Source organism: Pelodiscus sinensis, chromosome 1, assembly GCF_052426305.1.
Source record: "Pelodiscus sinensis isolate ZL-2025 chromosome 1, ASM5242630v1, whole genome shotgun sequence".
In the NCBI taxonomy this organism is placed as follows: domain Eukaryota; kingdom Metazoa; phylum Chordata; order Testudines; family Trionychidae; genus Pelodiscus; species Pelodiscus sinensis.
This window is the reverse complement of record NC_143052.1, coordinates 250,773,852-250,798,432: the sequence shown is the minus strand read 5'-3', so window position 1 is coordinate 250,798,432 and position 24,581 is coordinate 250,773,852. Positions and strand designations below refer to the sequence as shown.

At 42.9% G+C, this 24,581-nt stretch overlaps 1 protein-coding gene across 3 annotated transcripts in view; it reads left to right on the top strand.

Moving 5' to 3' along the window:
- TPP2 (tripeptidyl peptidase 2) overlaps nucleotides 1-24,581 on the top strand; it is an 83,670-nt gene that overhangs the window by 54,127 nt on the left and 4,962 nt on the right. For 2 of the 3 annotated variants that reach the window (XM_075918739.2, XM_075918740.2), the window contains 4 exons: nucleotides 11,897-12,048; nucleotides 12,152-12,248; nucleotides 15,978-16,108; nucleotides 17,471-17,678. In XM_075918739.2, the coding sequence (XP_075774854.2) occupies nucleotides 11,897-12,048; nucleotides 12,152-12,248; nucleotides 15,978-16,108; nucleotides 17,471-17,678 (588 nt within the window). Of the gene's footprint in view, nucleotides 1-11,896; nucleotides 12,049-12,151; nucleotides 12,249-15,977; nucleotides 16,120-17,470; nucleotides 17,679-24,581 lie in introns of those variants that run through there. The other variant, XM_089775420.1, reaches the window with a different exon arrangement.

The following is a 24,581-nucleotide window of genomic DNA, read 5'->3' as shown; positions in this document are numbered from 1 at the left end:
TGTTAATTGAGTGGCACAATAGCACGCAGATACTTCTGTGATGAGTCAGCCTGTGACTCCTTTATTATATAATACTCCATCATTCTCTCTCTGAAGTGCTTGGAGTCAAGATTTTCCATGGCAAATATTTTGCCTTGCATCTTGTCTCTTAATGAATGCACCTAAAATTGAACTTAAGGTATATGATATAAAGCAGCAGTGTACATCTTTTTTTTTTTTTTCCAACCATGACCCCCATATACTCATGTTGCAACCCCCAAGATAATTTGAGTGGCGCGGGGCTTAGACCCGGGAAGCCAGGGGCTGGTCCCAGCCATTGACGGTCGGTCCCCCAGGAAGACATCTGTGACCTCGTTGGGGGTTTCACACCACTGATATAAAGCATGGTACCAATCCCTCCTTACCATTAACTGAACTTATTTCTTGAGGCTTAGTTGTACTGAAACACAGACTAGATACAGGACTAGAAAATATACTTTTGGAAACAGTGCTGCTTTTGCAGGAGGATGGACTAAATGATCTTAAGACTTTTCTTTCTCAAGTTTGTGATCTTAAAGTGTAACTGTAGCTCAGTGTAGAGTCATTTAATTTGTCACAATTAGTCCGTGGAATGCTAGCAATCATAATTGGAGCAGATGGTATAAAACTGTTTCTTTCTTATCCTTTATGTAAAGATATTAAATGATAAAATTATACTGGAATGTATAAGTGTGTTCAATTAAAATGAGCATTTTAACATTCTGTAGTAGGTGTTGCAAAATTCTACCAGCAGGTGTGTAGTTAAACTTAAAGTGATTGGTCTTTTTTAAAAAGGGCTGTGTCGTTCATTTCAGTTCTTTCCTGTCTTCTAGCAGATATAGGTTGCCTGTGTCTGGCTAACTTCTTTTTCTCTTTTTGCCCTCTTCTAAAGTGATATGATTACTTTGCTTCCTGTTTTCTCTCTTCTCTGTGTAGTTGCTTTCCAGGCCCTGGAAGGAAATCATTTCTAGTTGCACCTTTCACTAATCTCATCGGTCAGAGTTTTGACTGGGGAGGAAAAGGGTGTTGTAGGCCATTAAAGTTAAAGCGTCATTATTCTACCCCTTCGCTGTATTGCCTGTAAGGTTGAGAGTTTTCTATCTTTGTTGGTCTTGGTATGGATACACTAGTACAAGGAGAAGGTCAGACTGTCAGAAGAACTTTGATGCAGACTGCTGCCATTTTCCTTTGTTCATCTTGTATCCTCTCTAGAACTAACTATAGCTCATTTAGAAGGCTCAGTGTACATACACCCTTTTCCTGAAGGATAGGATGTCACTAATTCAGTGGGTCCACAGTAAAGGACCTGATATAGTACTTATTCATGAAGCTATTCAGGGTACGTTGGATGCTAGTATGAAGCTTTCCTCACAGCTTCCCAGAGCTGTAAGATGCTGTTGGCACTCTTGCTAAGGCTGTGGGGTCTTTCCTGAAGTCCCTGTCACACTAGGCTGTCCACCTTACCAGGATTCTCCTCGAGTCCCCCAGTCTTAACATTGTCATGCAGGTAAAAATCAATGAAGCAGAGATCCCCAGAAACATGTCCCTCTCACTGACAGTCCCAGAAATTGTTGGCTATCTCCAGAGAAATGGTATACAAGCCAGTCTGTTACATTTAAGTAGAGTACAACCTTAGCTAATCTAACAGAACTGAGATGTAGTAAAACTAAAAATAAGTTTAACAACACAGATCAGAGATTTAAGTGATGACCAGCTGAGAGAAACAAAATGGCTGCAAATAAAATGAAACACGATTTCTGTTATAAGGTTTGTCTAGCAAGTTATGTCTTTGTCTAAATAGCTTTGCCACTTAGCATCTTCAGCCCTTGTTGGCAGGAAAATCCAGCTTTCACAGAATGAAAGTGCAGTCTCCTTGTTCCCTAAGTAATGGGTAACTGATATTCTCCACTTATTTTTGTAGTCCAGTAAAACTTTGAAATGTATTCTCTAAAAAGTAAACCCTGACAAAATTCCTTTCCTTTCTTGTTGTGCAGCCACCATGCTGTCATCCTCATCCTCTGGTAAATTTGCTTTTTCAGTTAACTTAATTTGTTTACATTAGATGTAAATGTACATAAGAACATAAAAACGGCCGTACTGGGTCAGACCAAAGGTCCTTCTAGCCCAGTATCCTGTCTGCCGACAGCGGCCAGCACCAGGTGCCCCAGAGAGGGTGGACCGAAGACAATGATCAAGCGATTTGTCTCATGCATTCTCTCTCCAGCTTCTGACAAACAGAGGCCAAGGACACCATTTTATCCCCTGGCTAATAGCCTTTTATGGACCTAACCTCCATGAAATTATCTAGCTTCTCTTTAAACTCTGTTATAGTCCTAGCCTTCACAGCCTCCTCTGGCAAGGAGTTCCATTTAGGGGCTAATAAATAACTTTTCTTTATTCACCCTCTCCACACCATTCATGATTTTATAGACCTCTATCATATCCCCCCTCAGTCTCCTCTTTTCTAAACTGAAAAGTCCCAGTCGCTTTAACCTCTCTTCATATGGGACCCGTTCCAAACCCCTAATCATTTTAGTTGCCCTTTTCTGAACCCTTTCCAAGACCAAAATATCTTTTTTGAGGTGAGGAGACCACATCTGTACACAGTATTCAAGATGTGGGGGGTACCATAGTTTTATACAGGGGCAGTAAGATATTCTGTGTCTTATTTTCTATCCTTTCTATACTTCCATCATCTCTGGCCTTTCCATGCTCAATTTACAGTGAAGACAGACAACAAAACATGGCAGACTTGTTTATCCACTTTACTTAGATGGCTTGATCTGAACATAATTTTAGTAATGTATTTCCAGCACATGTATCACATACCAACTGAGGTCACACTGGTAATTAATATTACTGTATGTTTTTCTGTATAGTTAGCATGCAAAGAATTATACAAGACACTTTGTCTAACTATCCTAACTACAGTGTATTATAGTGTGTTGGGTGTGTCTTTTGATAGTTGGCATCAAGGAACTCTTAGGCTCTTAAATAGAACCTTAGTCAGTTGATTTGAGACTTAAAGTATAAGTTTAATGCTACTTCTATTTTCCAGGAAAGTTTTTCCTATTTTGTGGTAGTGGACAGAGGCTATGCATGAGGCAGGAGATGGGAGAGTGATGTGAGTGCCCCCAGATTTGCTCTTCTATTCAGCATACTGAGTAGCACTGCTGAAGCCTCCCCTCATCAGCCAGGATGGGTTGTATCTGGTAGTGAAAGGACACTCCGTACAGATGGAATAGTAGGTCCCATAATAAGAAACAAAAGAATGGAAACTACCTTCTAAAGGGAAATGTGTGTCCTTGGACAAGGACAAGGAGCGCACTTCTGAACAGATGAACCATCTCCTCCTGGCAGTGGCTACTACTAGTTTACTTTCCAGTATTCCTATGGGATGTTAAAAGATCCTTTGTCACTCAGAATGCCATTGCTCTGGGCCTGGACCCAGAGGTAGGGTTGCGAGATGGTTTCAACAAAAATACTGGTCACACTTGACATTACATCACAATCTACATTACATCTTATTTAGAAAATACCGGACATTTATATTTTCTCATTTATATTTTCTCAATTTGTTTCCTGAACAGAGAGCTCAAATACTGGACTGTCCGGTTCAAAACCACCTGGCAACCCTAACCAGAGGCTTTGCCTCCAGTATTCCCTTCTATATTAATCCTCTTCAGAGGTAGCTTATGACACTTTTTGGTGTTACCTGAGGTGTCTGGTGTGAGTCTCCCTCACTAAGTAGAAGATAGTCCTGTCTGGGCCCACCCAGGGAAGTCCACCCCAGCTTCTCATTGCAGGCATCTCATTCTGTTCTGCACACTCTAAACTCTGTTCAGTCTCAATGTAGGCTTGCAGTTTATAGACCACGCATTTACATCTGAGTACCTAGTCACTTATCTTCTGGACGTGCATATTGTATAGTAATTCCCTCCTTTTCTGAAGTGGTGCCCTCCTATTCACTGGTTTCATCTTAATTCAGCACTCTGTCAGGCAAGGTACTTAACTTTGTCTATAGTAGAACTGAATTGAAGTTTATTTAATACAGCTTGAGATCTGTTCAGATAAAAACAAGTGTGAGGATTTGGAAACATAAGATTACAAAAAAAAAAGAAAAACATGAAATGCTCTATGCCTATTAACAAGTTATGGTATTTTTTTTTTACCCACTGGGCAGTTGTTATAGGGCTTGTCTAGTTAGAAAGCTGCACTCTGTTTCATTAGTGGTCCCAGGCATTTTTAATTAGTCATGGATCAGCCACAAGCACTAAACAAAAATTCACCACCCATGACCTGTGCATGACTGTTACCATATATCCCTGACTAAATAAAACTTAGGAGAGAGGGAATGACCTGGAGGCTACTAGGGGGAAAATGGCTCAGGGGGCCATGGGAACTGAAGAAAGGCATAACCCAAGGGGATGCTGCAGGTGCTTGAGGGGTCATGGTTCAAAGGGGGCATTGTGGGTGCTGGGAGGATGGCAGTGAAACTGAGTCAGGGTATGTCTACACTACCCCGCTAGTTCGAACTAGCGGGGTAATGTATGCATACCGCACTTGCAAATGAAGCCCGGGATTTGAATTTCCTGGGCTTCATTTGCATAAGCCGGCCAGCGCCATTTTTAAATGCCGGCTTGTTCGAACCCCGTGCCGCGCAGCTACACGCGGCACGGGCTAGATAGTGCGGAATGGCTTGCTAGTTCGAACTATCTGTACGCCTCGTAGCTGGGGGCTGCAGGGGCAATATCTGTGGGCAGAGGCAATACATGGAGCCAGGAGCTCAGTCCTTCAGGTAAGCACTACCCTGCACTCCAGCCTTGAATCCTGTCGCTTCTCCACCCCACCCCACCCCACCCACAAACAAACTCCTATTGCTGCAGGAGGAGGGGGTCCAAGACTGCCCCAACAAGAATCAATATGCCTGGCCCAGGGTCTTCATGAGCTGTTCATAAAACCCCTGGACCAGGCACACTGACCACTGCAGAAGTCATGGAGGTCATGGAAAGTTACAGAATCCATAACCTCTGTGACAAACATGAAGCTTTATTCATGAGATATGCTTGGTGGCAGAGTTGTCTTTGAAATGTGTAAAGTAGTGTACCCTCCCCTATTCAGAGACTTTTTTGGGGGTTCTTGTCATTGTAAATCCTCAAGCCTGCACCCAGTCCAAACAGTGAACATAGGGCTGGCTTCAGGATGTCCATTTTTCTCAGTGTTGATTAAGACCTGAGGCCCTCCTCACCTCAGATAATGAAGTTTCACTTCAGTAGTTTTGAAACCCAGTATTCTTTGCTATACTAAAGTTTTATATTTCATACAGCCATTGCACAATTGTCTAGTTCTTAGCTTTCAGCAGAGATCACAGATGACATTCTCCATTCCTGGTTTTGTGAAATATTGAGAAGATGGTTATATGCAGGGGTAACATAGCTGTCTTGGCATACTGGGGTCAGAATCTGAATAATCTCCTATGACATTTTGCTGCAATAGGGAACTACTTACAAAGTTCCAGTGCTTTTTGACAGAAATGTTTGGTATTTCCAAGTTCCAAGCCAGGATGACAAATATTTTATAGCAGTTTCAGGACATGCTGTAGTCAGAGAAATCATCTTGTTCTACTTCAGAAGCATCTTTGTCTGAAGTGTCATGGGTCAACAGCTACCCCTCAGAAGGTGGCTGTTTGTTGTTCACTTACACAAAACTGCAAAGCTTCTTGTCCGTGTGCCTTAATGGTTCTCTGAGCTACTGTGTGAAGTTTCCATCAAGGCATTGTAAAACCCCTTGCAAGAGACATACTTAAATGGTTAATTCTGGAGCAGTCTCACAAGTCTTACGCCAAAAGGCAGACTCAAAAGACTTATTATCTGTACTCTGTTTTTCCTCAGACAGCTTATGTCTTTTTTTTTTTTTTTTTTTAACTAGGAAAAAATTCTTCCTCCACGTTCAGTTAATCTTTATGGAGGCACTTTGCTTATGGTTCTGAATATTTAAAAATTTCTTTGCAGAGAGTCATTTGTGTGGTCCACCAGAGGTCACTTAGACTTTGCTATGGGCAGTTTAAATGTTTGTATTTCATTCGTTGACCGCTTCCAAGTATCATTGTGGCTCTAGTAGCTAGCCTTCCTGAAGGAGGTACTTTGTCATTTATCTCTTCACTACAGAAATCACTCAGGGTATGTCTATGCTGAAAACTTGACAGTGGCACAGCTGTAGTACTTCGGTGTACATGCTGTTATGCTTACGGGTGGCATTCTCTCATGGGTATAGGCAATCCACAGGTGGTATCTAGGTCAACAGAAGAATTCTTCTATCAACCTAGTATTGTCCACTTTGTGATAGGTTGGCAGAGCTACATCTGTTTTTTTCACACCCCTGAAAGATAGAGCTATATGGATAGAGCTATATAAGTTCTTAGTGAAGACAGACTTGAGACACCACTCCTGCACTGAGCAGCAGTCTCCTTACTGCAAAGATGGGAAGAAGGGCAGTATGCTCACTATTGTACCCTTTCTCTTGAAGGCTAAATTTAGGGATAGCATTTGATGCATAGCCCTGAGTGTGGATTCCACTGTAACTGTAGCTTCACAGCCGCTGCTTTTCTCCGTTTGGGGTTTTTACTGTATTGTTTTTCAGCAAACCCAGAGCTAACAGCTTCCCTTCTCTGGTATTTGCAGGACTTGAAGATCCACCAAAGCTTGCTATTAAAGATAGGCTCAGGTTTGTGGTGGTCACAACAGATGTGTGTCTGGGCTCAAATCCTCATAAAGGGTTTCAAGGCTGCTAGTTCCTAGCAGAAAGCATAGTTCCCTCTAAGGTGCACGCCTGCATGGGTATACGCTAAGAATTTGCGTCCCACGTACCTTATCAGCAGAGCTGCACAGTAGCTGCTCTGGGGCAAGGCTGCATGGTGGGTGGCTACTCCACCCCAGGAGCAGCTTGGCAGCCTCCACGTAGCCCTGGCCTTAGTTTCAGCCCTTCCCGAGGGCTAGATCTGCAGCCAGGGGAAGCTGCGTGGCGGCTGCTGAAGCTAGAGCCTTAGACCATGGTACTAAAAATAGCACCGTGGCCCTGGTCTAGCAGCAGCTGCACAGCAACTCTGACCGTGCCCCATGTGCCCGCACTGGAGTTGGGGCCGTGGTGCTGTTTTTAGCACAGTCCTGGCCCCAGCTGCTCCCCGGGGCTTGGCCATGTGGTGGGGGTTGCCCAATATGCTGGGCTGGACCTGGGCCATGGCACAGCTACTCCTGGGCTGGGCCCAGGGTACTAAAAATAGCATCCCAGCCCCAGCCCTGGAACACAGGGCAGCCACCCACAAGGGGCCCAGAGGGGGTTGACAAGTGCAGGTGTCAGGAAGGCAGAAGGTGAGGAAAGAGGCAAGGGGAGAACTCAAGGGAAGGTGGGGGTGAGGAGAGGAAGGGGCTTGTGCGGGAGCGGGGGCAGGAAAAGAAAGGTGAATGCACAAAGGGGCAGGGTGGAAGAGAGACAAATGCCAGGGGGCCAGGAGGAGAAATGAGGGTCAGGGGAAAGGGGAAGGAAGGGATAGGAAGGTGTCAGTGGGGGTGAGAGAAGGAAGGGCGGGAACAGGGTGATGCTAGGAGAAGGGAGGGAGCAATGGGGGCAAGAGGAAGAAAGAGGAGAAGGGTTGAAAAGGGGTGGGCATGAGGAAGGCAGGGGATGGAGCAAGTCATGTGAGGGTGCAGGGAGACATGAGAACTGAGGCAGAGGTGGTGAGGGGAGGACACCAGGGAGAGAGAGGGCTAGGAGGCAGAGGTACTGAGGGAAGGAAGGGGCATGTTAGAGAGGAGGGCTAGAGGAGGGGTGGGTGCAGAGGGGAAGGGAAGGGCAGGTGCAGGGGTCAGAGAGGATGAAGGGGATGGGGGGAGAAGGTCTCAAAAGGGCTGAGGGGAGTGAGAAGGGCAGGAGCCAGGACACCAAAGGCGGATGAGGGGTATAGGGTAGCTGCAGGCACCAGGGAAGTAGATGGGGTGAGGGGAGGGTGGGAGACATGGTAGCAGGGGGGGAAAAGGAAGAGGTTTATAGCTTGGGCACACATCTGAACAAATACACATGACCTCAATATTGGTGCACGAGACAAAACTCTCTGCTTATGGATCGAATCTCTTAGAGGGAACACAGAAAGATTCTTGTCAGTCAACTGTCACGTTTTACTTTTATATACAGGCAGTCCCCGACTTACGCGGATCCAAGTCGGATCCGCACTTACGAACGGGGCTTTCCCGCCCCGGAGCTCACAGGCAGCGGTCAGCCACCTTGACCTCCGGGGCGAGAAAAGCTGCTCCTGGTGCCCCTGGTCTGCTGGGGACCATCTCCAGCAGACCAGGGGCACCGCGAGCAAACCGCAGCAGCGGCGGGTTCCCGCGCTTCTGAGGCTCTTCCAGAGCAAAGCCTCAGAAGCGCGGGACCCCGCCACGGCTGCGGGTTTGCTCGCGGTGCCCCTGGTCTGCTGGGGACCGTCTCCAGCAGACCAGGGGCACCGGGAGCAAAGAGGGTCCCGCGCCAGAGCAAAGCCTCAGAGGCGAGGCACCCCGCCGCTGTGGCTTTGCTCCCCGTGTCCCTGGTCTGCTGGGGGGGGCGCAGCTAGTGTGCCCCCCCCCCAGCAGATCAGGCTTTTGTTGTGGACCCTGGGGCAGAGCAGCTGGGGTGCTGCCGGTTGGTCCCGCAGCTCCGCTCTGGGCACTACTGGACCAACCCGGCAGCACCCCAGCCCTCTGCCCCAGGCGTCCTGATTCAGCCGCTGCTGGTTAGTTTCAGCAGCGGCTGAATCAGGACGCCTGGGGCAGAGCAGCTGGGGTGCTGCTGGGTTGGTCCAGTAGTGCCAAGGAGCCGCGCTACTGGAGCAACCCAGCAGCACCCCAGCTGCTCTGCCCCAGGAGTCCCCAAGTCAGCCGTTGCTGAAACTGACCAGCGCTGACTACAGGAAGCCCGAGGCACAGTTGCTCTGCCCCGGGCTTCCTGGAATCAGCGGCTGATCAGTTTCAGCAGCAGCTGACTTGGGGTTCTTAAGTTGAATCTGTATGTAAGTCAGAACTGGCGGTCAGTTTCAGCAGCGGCTTAATCTGGACGCCAGTTCCGACTTACATACAGATTCAACTTAAGAACAAACCTACAGTCCCTATCTTGTACGTAACCTGGGGACTACCTGTATTCTTCCATGCAACATGACCCAAAGGGCAAACTATTCAGTATTGAAACAGAACCCAATTGCAATTGATTAGATGAGCAGTTTGGGTCACATGAAGTTGGAATGAAAAAAGGAAGCCCACTGAATTTACTTTGGACAATCAGTGAGAACTGTTTTCACATTGTGGGCTATTTAGCAGCAAGGCATAATGGCTGAGCTGTAGTTGGACTAGTCAGGAGAAATGGAATCTACCTATCTCTTTTTGTGTGTTCTCATCTACAATCAATATTTTTGAGCCTCTTTTACTATTTGCAAATTAGCTCATGCCTTATGAAAAATTGCAAGCCTTCAAATGTCTTAGAGATCATGTGTAATGGAAATATGTAATGTTGCTTGAATTTTAAAGCTGATGACCTTTTTAAGTGGGGGAGGATGTGCGCGCGTATGGAGTATTTCTTGTGAATATTATGATGGTCAATTAGAATAACCTTATTATATGTAATTAATTATGTGCCTGGTACATCAGAGAGAGAGCATCTCTGTTCTGAAAAGCTCAGTCTGACTAGACAGAAATGAGATGGAAAATAGATCTAAATAAGAAAAGAGAATGAGACCAAAACAAAAATGTCATGAAACTGAGCTCCATTACAATTTTTGTTCCATAGTGGGGTGAAAATGTGGGATAAATGGTTAAATCTTTATATCCTATTAATGGTATCTGTATGACATCATAATCAAATCTGATACTTCTATTATCCTTGTTTAATGCTATAATACAGGTATAAATATTTTTTCTTCAGGCTCAAATTTTGCACACAGGGCATCAAGCCAGGAACACATTTTCCCTCAAGAATTTAGCTGCAGTGGCTATGATACAGAACATTTTAAGATGAGGAATATCTTAGTGTTAATGTCTGCTGTGACTCAAAAATAAGATAGTTGATTTGTAGCTGATAAAACTAAATTTCTTCCACATGTACTATCAAATTTAACAAACAATTGTGTTAAGTTCTACTCCACAGTTGTTTATATTTTGATGGCAAATGAAGTAATTCTTGTATGTATCTAGTATGTAGTTCTGTAAAAACACTTTCAGGCTTATCAACTATCTAGTTGCACATGGTATAAAATTTAATTAATTGTAATGTTGCTTAATTTGGTAAGAAATGCGAATAGCTGTGACATTTAACTCTAAGTACTACACATTGAGAAATTTTCCTTTGTGAAGCTCATTTTTCTGTATATAGCAATATATTAAATGTCTAAATTCAGTTTTACACTTTACCATAGTAACTCAGTTGCTATGGTATAAATTAAGTAAAAACCTTTACATAAACAAGAATGTAGCATTTGTCCAGCAGTGGCTCTTGTGCACTCTTGAAAGAGTGCTTGTTTTTTAAAATTTAGTCATATATCAGTCACTAGGGGTGAAATTTTGGGGTTTTTTTTCCAGAGCTTCTGTGTAATTTTGCTTGCTTTCTACATTAGACTGAATATCATCCTGTTCCGCCAACTGTTTTGAAATAATACTTTCTGAATATATTCTGAGTAAATTCCAAGTGGAACTTCAGTTTATGTAAATATTAGTTTAGTGTTTGAAAATTTTGAAACCGTATGCATATTACAGCAGTTTAACAGACAACATAATTGTTCACAGGTATCAGTTGTCTATAGGGCCTTATCAATTTCATAGCAGTGAAAAATGTGTCAGACCATGAAATCTGATCTCCTCATGCTCCTAGCTACTAGTTTGGCAGGCCTGGGGATAGAGGAGTTGTTCTTTCCCTGCATAGCAACTTTTCATGGGTAGATCAGATCCACCTCAAGAGGCAGAGCAGAAGTGAGGAGCTGGGCCTCTTCTCTTCCACCCTCCGCTACCCCCAGCAGTTTGCAGCTTCTTCCCCCAGTGGCTTCTGCCAGGGCTGGGGTCTTCTGCTCCTGGTGACTGCAGCTGGAGCAACCTGGGCTGGGGCTTCTGCCCCCACTGCTCCAGCAGGAGCTTGGGGCAGGCCACACTTGACTATGCATGTCCAGTCAAGATATTAAAATGTTTCCTTTCTAAGGTTCAGTTTAAGTGCTGCACAAAGTCTTTCAAAATAAAGGTCAGACCTATGAAGTTTTTGCCTCCATTTCAGGTGAGCCCAGATCCTTCACCTCTCCTTCCCCTCTCTTCCAGAGAGGGCGGGGTCTGTCCCCTCTCTTTAAAATTCATTCCTTTGGCCCCAATCTTAAGCTGGGCGCACAGCCCATCCTCCATGAAAATCTTGCAGGCAAGAGGTGCTAAGAGTAGGAAGGCACTTGAGCCTTCTCCATGGGCCTTATTTGCAGATGTCTCTCCCCCTTTGATTTATTGTCCTGCAGGAGCCTTCTTCCTCTTTATAATGTCTGCAGGGACCTTCCAAACCACCTGCAATTGTCTTCCCTTTATAAGGGTTGAGAGCCTTCCCATAAGTCCAAATGGGCAGCCTGTAATCAGTCCAGGGACACTGGACCCTATTTCCTTTTTTGCAGAGGCCAGTCATCTTCTGAAAACAGGAGGTGTGCAATTGGGGGTATGTCTGTAGAAAGTAGAACCATTCCAGAGTTCTAAAAACTAATCTGTTGCTTTCAGCATCCAACTTCCAAGCATGTAGTTGTTACTGCCATTTAGCAATTTTTGCAGTGTAAGACAAAAGAATAGCAATGTACTTCATTCCACGAAATAGTTGATGAGTTTTTTTCTATTGCTAGGATGTAATTACTGTTCATTACCATCTGATACCATCACCAACAAAGACTAAGAATGGCAGCAAGGAAAAAGAGAGAGAACCAGAAAAAGAAAAAGATGTAAAAGAGGAATTTGTTGAAGCTTTAAGAGACCTGAAGATACAATGGATGACTAAGTATGTCTTTGTAGTTTCCCTAGCAGATCACAGGATAACTGTACTGCCTCCTGTTGAGAACATTCAGAAGCAGCATATTCATTTCCTCCCTTTTTTTGGCTAGGTTGGATACCAGTGACATGTATAACGAATTGAAAGAAGCCTTTCCTAATCATCTTCCTTTGTATGTTGCACGACTCCATCAGCTGGATTCTGAAAAGGTGAGTTCTGTTTTTAATTTAATACTTGTTTCACTGTATCTTGCCTTGAGGTTACAGATTACATTTCAAGATTTCTTTACAGTTCTTCAGTTGTCTAGTCTTAAAGTTAACTTCTCTGGCTATACTGAGTGTAGTGAGCTAGAAACTTTTAGCTTCCTCAGAATCAAAAGCATTTACCATGGTGCTCACCAGTGCATCTTTACAAGGTAAAAAGGGTACATCTAAACTACGTTCTATCTTTGAAAGAGGATATGCAAATTCTGCAGGAATTTGCATATCCTCTTCCGATCTCAATTTTGAAAGCAGAGCCTTGGAAAGTGAAGAGTCTGGATGCCGAGGTTTTTTTTGGGGAAAAAACCCTTTTTAAACAAAAACCGTGTACGCCTCACTTTTTAAGGAAGAGCGGGGTGTTTTTCGGAAGAAAAAAAAGGGGGGGAAGGGAAGGGAAGGGGAGGGGTTTCCAAAAAAACCTGTGTCCAGACTACTTTTGCAAATAGAGCGTAGTCTAGACATAGCCAAACTGTGAATGCTTAGCACCTCTTTCTTTGTTCCTATCATTTCAAAGAAACAGTGTAAGTGACTTATTGGTTGTTTGTGGAAAAATTACTGAGGTTAAGTCAAATTAAATGAGTTTTCTATGTAGTTCTGAAAGGAGTGAAGTTCATAGTTGCTTATTTGTTGGAGTGAATTTCCTAGTTTAGTTTTGTCTCCTGTTAAAATTCTGCCTTCTGTATTCATTAACTTCTCAGGATTACTGACAACTTCATGTTTCCTGTGGAATGTGACTGATGGGGAATTGGGAGATTTTGATTTTGGAGAAAAGCAATCTCTTGGGTAGCTAGGAGCAATCAACGTAACTTTTTTTTTTTTCTGCAGTGCCTCCCCAGCTAACCAGAGCACTGGGATCATGTAGTCAGTGTGACCAATGTTGTAACTATACAGTTTGGTTCATTTTGTGTCAGCTGTCAGTTTTTCATGTACCAGGGCTTTATTTCTACATGTGAGCGGCTATATTCAAGATTGGAGTCTGTGAATGCAAAGATCACTATGGCCGGGTCTGTGTCTCATGTTGAATTCTAAAAAGAGAGAGTGTTTCATCTTTGCTGCTCTTTGCAGATATTTGAAATATATCAGACCACTTTTATATTTGAATTTCAAAGGTAAATGCTCAGTCTGTAGTTTTTTATATAAAAGGAGATTTTTGTTTTTTGTTTAAAGTATTTATTGAACTCCGTATTTGTGGCTCTAGATTCTAGGAGAGCTTCCTCCACTTGAATATCCATTCAGATAGGTTCCAATTGTAACTATTACATCATGTGATACTGGCTTAAAGTAAAGAGGAATTCCCTCTTGGTTGCCAACACAAGTGAGGCCATGTCTATACTTGCTCACTGGAGATAGATAGATCTTCTGGCATTCTATTTAGCGGATCTAGTTAACACCTGCTAAATCAAACACTGGGGGTATGTCTAGACTACATGGCTCCGTCGACAGAGCCATGTAAACTAATTTACCCAACATAGTTAATGAAGCAGGGATTTAAATAATCCCCGCTTCATTAAAATAAAAATGGCCGCCGCGCTATGCCAACAATCAGTTGATCCAGCACAGCACAGCAGTCTAGAGACAGATCGGCTGACAGGGGAAGCCTTTGTCGACTGCTCCCTTGTGCTTCGTGAAACTAGGTTTACAGGAGCAGTCGACAAAGGCTTTCCTTTGCATCTGCATCTAGACTGCCATGCTGTACCAGGTCAGCTGATTGTCACCACAGCGTGGTGGCCTTTTTTCATTTTTTTTTTTTTTAAATGAAGCAGGGATTATTTAAATCCCCGCTTCATTGACTGTCGGGTAAACTAGTTTACATGGCTCTGTCAACGGAGCCATGTAGTCTAGACATACCCTAGGGGAGCCTCCAGTCAGCACCAATCCTGGGAATTAAGGGAAGCTGATGGGAGCATTTGCTTCCCTTGACCTCCCATTGTGAAGATAGTGTAAGCTCATCTTCAGGTATGCTGACTCCAGCTATGTTGTTTATGCAGCTGGAGTTGCATACCTTAAGCTGACCTTCTGAGTCTAGTATAGACCTGATCTGAACAGTTTTTTCCCACTCTAAGTCTTATTCCCAAGACTTAGTACAATAAGGATTGGGTGCCTTTTTGTTAATTTCATTTTTCTGGGAATGGACCATCTAGCAATGGGTTGGCCTATTGTTGACTTGCCTTGCTTTGAGATCTAATCCAAAGATCAGTGAGCTTAGTCATAAACTATGAAGCCCTTACAAATGGTTTCTTCGTGAGATATAGTAACTCTTCTTGAGGTGGAGGGTTCTGCTATCATGTCTTTCAAGTGAATAAATGCTCACCATCCATTTTCAGAGGTACATTGCTTGGATCCTTAGTACATGGTGTCTGCTGGTGCACAGATTATTTCTTTTGGACTGTTTCATGTTAATTACCATGATAATGTGAGCTCCTGAAATTCCACCACCTTCCTCTTTGGTGCTAATTCTTTCTCTTACAGGATGCACCACTTCAGACTTTATACAAAACTTAAGAAACCCAATCTCCTCCCTGCATAGGAAGGCTGGATTCTATATCCCTAGCTGACTTGTCTCAAATCATAATCAGCTATTTGGATGCTGTCTGTAACCCTATTTTTCATCAGTCTTGTGTCACTAATGCTCTAATGTTGTTCTTCTGGTTTGGACAGCTGGTTAAAGCACTGTACTGTGACTTGGGTCCAGATCCCTTGCATACCTTGTGTGATGCACTGAGTCTTTGCCATCTATAAAATGCGTACTAGCACTTCCATTGTGTCTCTTGGGGTTTTTTCTTCTTCTTCTTTTTTTTTTTTAAATCACAAGCTCTTTGAAAGTTGGGATCTTCTTCTTGCTATCTTAAAATCTTAGTGTTTAAGGTCAGAAGAGACCTAGGTAATCCTCTGATTGTCTGCACATCTGAGGCCACTAACTCCCATCCAGTTCCCCCTCTCTTGACCCAAGTAGCTTGGATTAGAGTAAAGTATTACAGCTCTTGGGAGACTAAACTGTGGTGTCCCCAGACAAAACATAGAAGAGACTGAGGTCCACCAATGCCCAGGGCCTTGCAATGAATGGCAGGTAAATGATTTAGCAAGATAACCTGATCTTCCTGGCAAGTAGCTTTCACTTCAGGCTCTAGAGGAGGTGGTAAAAAAAATCCATGGTCTCTGCCAGTTTGACCTGTGTGAATATTCCTTCCCAACCCTGAAAATAATATTTTGACTCTGAGTGTGTGACTAAGATCCACTTGCCAAATGTGAGAGAATGTTCTCTGCTACTTCCGAATGCCAGCCACTTCTCTGCCTGTACAGTGTCCCATCTCCAGTTATGGCAATCTGTGCTCAAGGCACAAACCCAACCCAGAGTACCTTGGAAATCGGGGGGGGGGGGGGAAGGAGATGTTTTCTTTCCTTATTTTGTGCAGATCATGTGAAGCTTCTTGGAGACCTATAAGCTTTACCTGGAATACAAGTAAAAAGTCAGCTCTTTCTGTCAAGAACTTGTAAAATATGGTTTTGTATGGCACTGAGCACAATATGACATCAATCCTGTTTAGATTATAGAAATGTTAAATAAGTTGATTTCAGAAACATTGCCATATATATGACTTCACTAATGTTAATATAAAGTTTTAAAGGGGGAGACTTCATGCCTGGATAATATTTTCCTTTTGTTCCTCTTTCATTTAGGAACGAATGAAAAGGCTCGATGAAATTATTGAAGCTGCAAATACTGTTCTCTCACATATTGATCAAACAGCATTAGCAGTTTATTTTGCCATGAAAACTGATCCCAGACCTGATGCAACTACTATAAAAAAGTACCTAACCAGTAAATACTCTTTCTTGCATCCTATTTCTGTAGTCTATAGCTATTACCTTTTCCACAAAGTATTTACTCTAGAAGATGTTGGCAACTGAACTAAAATAGTAATATGGTGAAACAAACTTTAATTTTTCTGATTTTAGGTTCAAACTTGACTTCAAGTGGAAATGGGTGTTAGAGACTACTATTTTGCAAGTTTTGTGCATTTGCAATGCACTAAGACACTGAAAAACTTTCCTCCGAAGAGATCAGATAAGATTACAAAGGATGGCTTTCAGATCAGAATTGCGATACATGGCAAGGCTGAGTGGGAAAGTTTGCACTATGCTTAGTCTCATCAAGTTTATAAACATCCAGAATAATCAGTGGACTGGTGGTATTTGGATAGCAAGGCAGTCCTTCTGTAGGAATAAGTGCAGGGCTTTGTGTGTTATGGTGGGACCTTCAAAATTTTTTGAAGAATGGTTCTAAGATGCTAGGGAACAGTCCATGTTGTGTGATAAAGCCAACTTGAGATGCCCACAAAAGTTGTAGAGTGTCAGGAAGGAAAGACTGGTAGTTCTGGCAATATCTGTATTCAAATACAATAATACAACATGCCAGTGTTTTCAGTAGAACATCAATGTTTCAAAGGTGCTGGTGCACCAAATTTTTTAAAAAACTTTCATTTCAAAAGCCCTTTTATGCTGATCCATTTTCACTAGGGAAGAGCAAAGAGCAGCAAATTTCATGTTTGGGGATTGTAAAAAGATGTATAAATTTGCAAGTTACATATTGACCTAGTTAATTATAATTAACCTAGTTGTTTGAAATAGCTTGCATATAACGCTATATTTGCTGGATTTAAAAATAATGAATCTTATCCATTCTAAGCAATTTCAAATGATCTGGTGGTCTTCTAATATCTGAAATTGAGAACCAGATTCAGTACTGGCTTAAGTGAATGTAATTCCTTTTGAAGTCAGCATTTGCTTACATTAACAGTGGGTTCACCCTCTTCCCATATTACCAAAAACTAATAAAATATGTTTCTAGAGCCTCACTTCTGTTAAATTCTTAATGTTTGGATTGCACTTCTTTTCCCATTCTAGAGGCAGTTTAGTTGTTCTTGAAGCTCTAGGCTTAGTTGTGTAATGTACATGATACTAGTATAGTTTGAGCCAGTTTGGGATTGCAGGAAATAGTTATGTTCAAGAATATTGTATTTTAATAGTGTGTTAGAAAATTGCTTATACTAACATCGTAAATATTAATCAACAAATGTGTTTTATTTCCTGTGATTTTCTTTAAGGTAATAAATTGACTCTTGATTAAAACTAATCACCTCTTATATTTGTGTTCAATTTTTTTAATGTAGTGAAATGGAAAAACAGAAGTCTACCTTAGTGGATGCCCTTTGTAGGAAAGGAAGCGCTCTAGCAGATCAACTTCTCCATCTGCAGGCCCAAGATGGAGCTGTTTCAAGTGAGGTGGAAGGTAAAGATGATGATCAAGAGACCTGCATAGGTGTTCTGTCAGAGACTTTCTGGGAAACAACAAAATGGACTGATCTTTTTGATAGCAAGGTAAGAGGAAACGCAGAAATTCTGTATTTTGTACTCGTGTTTTTTCACTAATACCTTTCATGGAATTGGAGGAAGTCATCTGCTCCAGGTTCCCTGCACTCAGGCAGGATTAAGTATTATCTCGAGAGGTGTTCATCTAACCTGTTCTTTAAAATCTCCTATGATGGTAATTCTGTCACTTCCATCAGCAGTTTATGCCAATGTTTAGCCATCCTGACAGGAAGTTTTTTCCTGATGTTCAACCTAATCTTCCCTTGCTGCAATTTTAGCCCATTGCTTCTTGTCTTATCAAGAGTTAAGAACAATTCCTCTCCCTCCTCCTTGTATCACCTTTTATGTGTATCACCTTTTATGTATTTGAAAACAGTTATGTCCCCTCAGTCCAGTTTTTTCAGTCTTCCCACATAAGTTGTTTTCTATACCTTTTAATCATTTTTATTACTCTTCTATGGACTCTTTCCAATTTGTCCATACCTTTACTGAAATGTGGTATCCAAAACTGAGGACACTACACTAATCACTGTAGAGTGGAATAGCATTACTTAGTAGGCCTTACTCACCAGCACTTGATAGTACATCCCAGAATGATGTATGCTTTTTTTTAATACCCATGTAACGCTTTTGCTTGTGTTGAGCATGTGGGCCACTATGACCCCGAGGTCCTTTTCCGCAGTACTCCTTCCTATGCAATCATTCCCTATATTGTATGTGCACAACTGATTGTTTCTTCCTAAATGGAGTATTTTACATTTATTAAATTGTATCCTATTTACTTCAGACTATTTCTCCAGTTTGTCCTGATCATTTTCAGTTATAATCCTATCCTCCAAAGCATTTGCAACCCCTCAGTTTGATATTGTCTTGAAACTTTATAAGTATACTCTGTCATTATCTAAATGATTCATGAAGACATTGACTAGAACTGGACACAGAACTGATCTTTGCAGGACCCCACTGGATATGCCCTTCCAGCACAACAGTGAGCCATTGATACTACTCTGGGAACTGTTTTTTTTTTTAGTTGGTTTGGTTCCCCTCCTCCCCCCTCCCCCCCCCCCCCAACAAATTTTGCACCCATCTTATAGTAGCTCCATTTAGGTTGCATTTCCCTCGTTTGTTTATAAGAAGGTATCAGGCTTGACTAAAGTTAAGATGTACCACACCTACCACTTCCTCCATAGAACTTTTAGTCCCTTTCTACCTGATCTACTTTCTAGGCATTTTTATAACTTAAAGATTAAGTTACTACTATTCTGTATGTATTGTTTAAGCCAAGGATGTTACATTTAGATTAATGAACTAATTGAATAGTCTATGTAATTTTCATCTATTCGATTAGTCGATAAGGCGCCTCCACCTTCGAAATGTAGTAAGAGCCCTGGTAGCTCTTTACCACATATCCAAGGTGGAAGCACCATGGGGAGCACAGCTAGTGGGGGACTAAGCAGTCGTATTGTCGCCTCCCTCCCTCCCTCCCCCCCCCCCCCCCCCCCCCGCCCCCCAAGCCCTGCGCTCCCAGCCTGGAAAGGCTCTTGTACATTTCAAAAGTAGGGAACATGAAGCCAGCAGGGGACTGTTTGAGTCCCTAGCTTGCCCCAGGCTCCCTGCAGAGCTTCTGCTTTTGAAATGTAGCAAGAACCCTGTCTCTTGCTCCATTTCAAAGGCGGAAGCACTGCCAGTTCGCTGCTGTGCTCCTACCCCTTTTCCTCATGGAGACATTCTTGGGGGGGGGGGGGGGGAGTGTCCTGCTTCCCCCCCCCCCAAAAAACCCCTCTCTGATAGAAGCAGCAAATGGGGGAAGCAACTAATCAAGCACTTGCTTATCGAATAATTGGCTAGTCGCTTACATCCCTAACTTTAGTTATCTTTTTTTTTTTTTGCGTATTTTGTGGGAAGGAATAATGATTTCCTATTGATTCTGCCCCCCCGCCCCCCCATCTGACAGTATTTCAGAAATGCACGTTACATTTAGGCCTGAGTTTATGCAACAGGCTTGCTGTGCTGCTAATGTGTTTACAAAACATTGCCTTGTTACAAGCTGCTCATAGTGCACTGTCAATGGGATCTGTCCACAAGTGAAGATGATTGCTTTGATCAGTCTCCTCCAAGCCACCTAAAGTAAATCACCCTCTTATTACTTGTTTACACCCATTCTATCAGCAGTTCTTCTTTAACTGGCACCACATTAGGTGCTGAGCATCCCAGTGCCTCTGGATGGATTTTTGCCTAGCAGTGCCATAGGGGGCTGTGCATACGTGGCACGCCGAATGCGCAGGCTTCCCCTGGTACCAATGCACATGCACATTTCTCCCCGCCCCTCCCCCCCCCCCCTTCATTTCTACCGTCCCCAGCTTTGGACAGAACTCAACAGTGCTCTCATCTTCTCCTCAATTATTTCTTTAGATTAGATCAGCAGTTCTCAAACTTTTTGGGCTCCGGAGCCCTTTACATGCGTAAAAATTTATGCGGCGCCCCAGTAGTCCACTGATTGTATGTGTTGTACCTGTTGATGTTTCCAGTTTATCAACCTCGTGGAGCCCCTGGAGATGTCTTGTGGAGTCCTGGGGTTTCACAGAGCACAGTTTGAGAAACTCTGGATTAGATAGTTATTAATAGTAGCTCTCTGTTCTTATTAAAAAACAGCAAGCGAATGGTCTGGTAGCACTTGATAGACTAACAAAACATGTAGATGGTATCATGAACTGCTCATGATACCATCTACATGTTTTGTTAGTCTATAAAGTGCTACCAGACCATTTGCTTGCTGCTTTTTTTCCTGTGACAGACTAACTTGGCTACCCCCTGAAGTTTCTGTTCTTATTGTTAGTGTTAGCATTAATTGGGGGGGAAAAAAAAGGCTCTAGTTTCGAGCTGCTGTCTGAGCTATATGCTGGCATGGGCTCATCCGGCTTCAAACGCCGCGCGCTCTGCAAGGACGCGCCGCCTGCCTCTGACGGTGATGAGAACTGCGTCAAATGCCTAGGGAACTCTCTCTGAGAGACTGCCCCTGCTGCGTGAAGATAAAAATGTGAACGCACAAAGATGAGCTCAGACTCAAAATGCTCCTCACAGACAAGGGCAAGGGTCATGCCTTGGACCCGGGCTATGGGCAGAGCAATACAGGCAGTCCCTGAGTTACGCGGATCCGATTTATGTTGGAGCCGTACTTACGAACGGGGCTTTTCTCGCCCCGGAGCATGCGGACGGTGGGACCGCCCAGACGCGCTGCGGTCCCGCTGCCCGGGTCCTCCGCGGCTTTGCTCCGCGTCTCCCTGGTCTGCAGAGGCTGATTCTGCAGACCAGGGAGACGCGGAGTAAAGCCGCGGAGGACCCGGGCGGCGGCACCGCGGCGTGTCTCGGTCCCGCCGCCCATGTCTCCATGGTCTGCTGGGGGGGGGGGGGGGGGGGCGCAGCTAGTGCCTCCCCCCCCCCCCCCCCCCCCAGCAGACCAGGCTTTTCTCCCAGACGCCTGTGGTAGAGCAGCTGGGGCGCTGCCAGTTGGTCCCGCAACGCCACTCCTCGGCGCTACTGGACCAACCCAGCAGCACCCCAGCTGCTCTACCCCAGGCCTCCCCAAGTCAGCCGCTTCTGAAACTGACCAGCTGCTGACTACAGGAAGCCCGAGGCAGAGTTTCTCTGCCCCGGGCTTCCTGGAATCAGCCGCTGATCAGTTTCAGCAGCAGCTGACTTGGAGACACCTAGGGTAGAGCACCTGGGGTGCTGCCAGGTTGGTCCCCGCAGTGCTGAGGTGCGGCGCTGCGGAGACCTACCCGGCAGTGCCCCAGCTGCTCTGTCCCAGGCCTCCCCAAGTCAGCCGCTGCTGAAACTGATCAGCGGCTGATTCCAGGAACCCCGGGGCAGAGAAACTCTGCCTCGGGCTTCCTGTAGTCAGCCGCTGGTCAGTTTCAGCACCTGCTGAATCTGTACGCCAGTTCTGATTTAAGTACAAACCTACAGTCCCTATCTTGTACGTAACCCTGGGACTGCCTGTATACCTAACAAAGAAAAGCCTAAGCCCCCTAAGAGAAGGGCACGCTCGTTGCCTCAACAACCCAGAAGAGGTACACTTTGACTTCTGCTGCACACTACGTGGCTGTCTTCAGAGAACTATACACAATGACTCCAAGATCTTTTTCCTGATTAGTTGTAGCTAAATTAGTCCCCATCATATTATATGTATAGTTAAGGTTATTTTTTCCGATGTGCACTACTTGACACTTATCCATATTAAATTTCATTTGACATTTTGTTGCCCAATCGCTTTAGCTTGGTGAGATCTTTTTGAAGCTCTTCACAGTCTGCTTTGGTCTTTACTATCTTAAGCAGTTTAGTATTGTCTGCAAGTTAAGCATTTCACTATCACAGCATAACTAGCATTTATTCCCTTTATTTCAGATTTTATATACTTTTTCCAATTGTATCAGTTTTATATTCAAGTATAACTCTGCCACAGCATCTTGTGTACAGTAAGGGTCAGCAGAGGTTGCTCTCCCATGGATGCTGGCTGCTTTTCTCTTTGGTGGAGTACTAGCATTGATGGGCGAGCGCTTGGAGATCAGTTTAGCACACGAAGTAGACACGATAAATAGACGATCAGTGGATCGATCGCTGCAGCATTCATCCCCAGCATAGTGGAGATAAGCCCTCACTAAATAAGAGTTTGTGCTTTTAGGACTTCTTTGCTCAGTCACAGCTTATGTAGAAAATTAAGTATCTTATAGGCAGTGTGCTAAATACTTGTTAGGCAGCAGTTGAACTTTTGGAATACAGGGATATAACCGGTCACCTTTGGAATTGTTTTCATAAAAGGAATTTGATTTTCTATTTCATAAGAAAAATCCTATTCATTTCTAGCATCTTGAATGTGTTTCATGTGTTGTGGCTATGCTTTTGGAAAGATTATATACACACTGTATATATTTAAAGTACCCCCCACTCCCGCAGTCTACTCAAGAAATAAATTCATTTTCATAATGAAGATTCCTTTAAAAGAAGAATCCAAAGTTTTGAAAACCTAAGCCTATTGTTTTTTCCTTAATTTTTTTTTATATTTATGTAAGCCTTTAACCTTAACTTAGTTTTGTAAAAGCCTTCAGAGACTATAAAATATTGTTATATAATATCCATGCCCTTTGCTCCTGTAATGAAAGAATGAACGTACATTCAGCAAGTCAGATTATTCAGTTCCACTTAAGCTATGCTTGGTGCAAGACCACTGTGCTTAAACCCTCATTTGCCCTGTAACAACTATGGTGCCTGTGTATTTTCTTTGTTTGTTCACTGCTATAGGTCACTAATAAATTTGTTACGGAGTATAACCCCCGACTCTAATCCCTGTATTGCAGTGTTGGACATTTCCTTCAGTTTATTATGCTATATATTTTTTGTTCATATTCATTCAGCTAATTTTCAATCCATGTTGTTGTTCCTGTCAAAAACAGTTTTGATTAAAATGTTGAGACCAAATCAGGTGCTTAATTAAAATACAGGTGTCACACCTGTTACAATCCCATCAGCAAAGTTTTGTAATGATTCCCAAAATAGCAATTGAGTTTGTTTACTTCATCATGCAGTCAGATGGAAACATAAATTTCTATTAAGACCGTGCTTCCAATTTGATTTTTATTTGAAGAAAAACTGTTTACTCTTCTGTTATCTGCTGTTTTGTTGATCGATGTTGTGACTTCAGTCTTTGTTACATGGCAATTTTTACAGTGAGACTTAATTTGGCCAGTGCATGCACAGATGCTGAAGTTGGAGGTTTGTTTTCTGTGGGAAAACTTCTGTGCTTATGATCTTTTGTATTATCTTATAGTGCATCATGTATTATACTATTAATTTCTTATTAGCTTAAGATTTTATGTGCTTCATTTTCATTTGATGTACTAATCTTATTTTCACAAAAGCTAATGCCGACAGTTTTCTATTTACAAAGAACTGTTGAAACTTAATTTCATTGTCCACTTTTTATCAATTTGATCCATTGGAAAATCCAAGCTTTTATCATTTAGAAATGCCCAGAGTTTTATTTGGCCAGAGCAAAAGTGTTTCGTAAAATACTTTGTTTTTTTGCCACAAAAACTCTAGGAAGCCCTGTTTCGAAAGAAATGCTGTCAAGTGGCTTTCTTCCTGCCTTTATCACTGATGTTCAGTAGCCATTCAAAACTTGCAGGGTCAGGTAAGAGCTTTCTTAATAGAGCAGTGGCACTGTTGCTAGTTAGCCTCCAATGTGTTATATCTGCAGAGTGCCAATACCTCCATTTTATTTTGTTGTTTGTGATTTTATCACCATATTTTTCCAGAAGGGACCATATTATTTTTAACTTTAAGCAAACAAATCTTCTAATAGAAGTACTGAACAATTGTTCAGAAGTGCTTGCTAAAGAATTTTGCTTTAGGAAAGCATTCAGAAAATTGGATTGAAAATGCAGAATGCTGAAATACTTTTCTAATAACAATATGTGAAAAATCTGCTGTATGCTCATTGGTGCTGTATGCTCATTAGCTCATGATCTAAAGCTTGTAATGTCTGTCTTGGGTATTTCCATAGAAAATACGTACAGATATGTTCATCTGTGAGAGAAGTGTGACTGATTCTTTTGAGATATTGAAGAATAGTACACTTTTAAGAGCTTTTTCCATTTCAACATTACTGATTATTCAGCCTCTTTCACTGTTACTTAAATTGAATCACTGGAGCCCTGATCCTGGAAAAAAAACACATACACCATATAGGCAGGTGGTTACCTTTCAATAGAACTACTGAGGTCACTAAAGTTTGGCATAATGAATCTTTACAGGACCAGAAACTTTATACTATTGGAAAATTAGGTAGGTCCATTTTTTTATAACCTTTTCTGATTTAATTATCAGCACAAAGTAGTTCTCTTCTATAAATCCTTG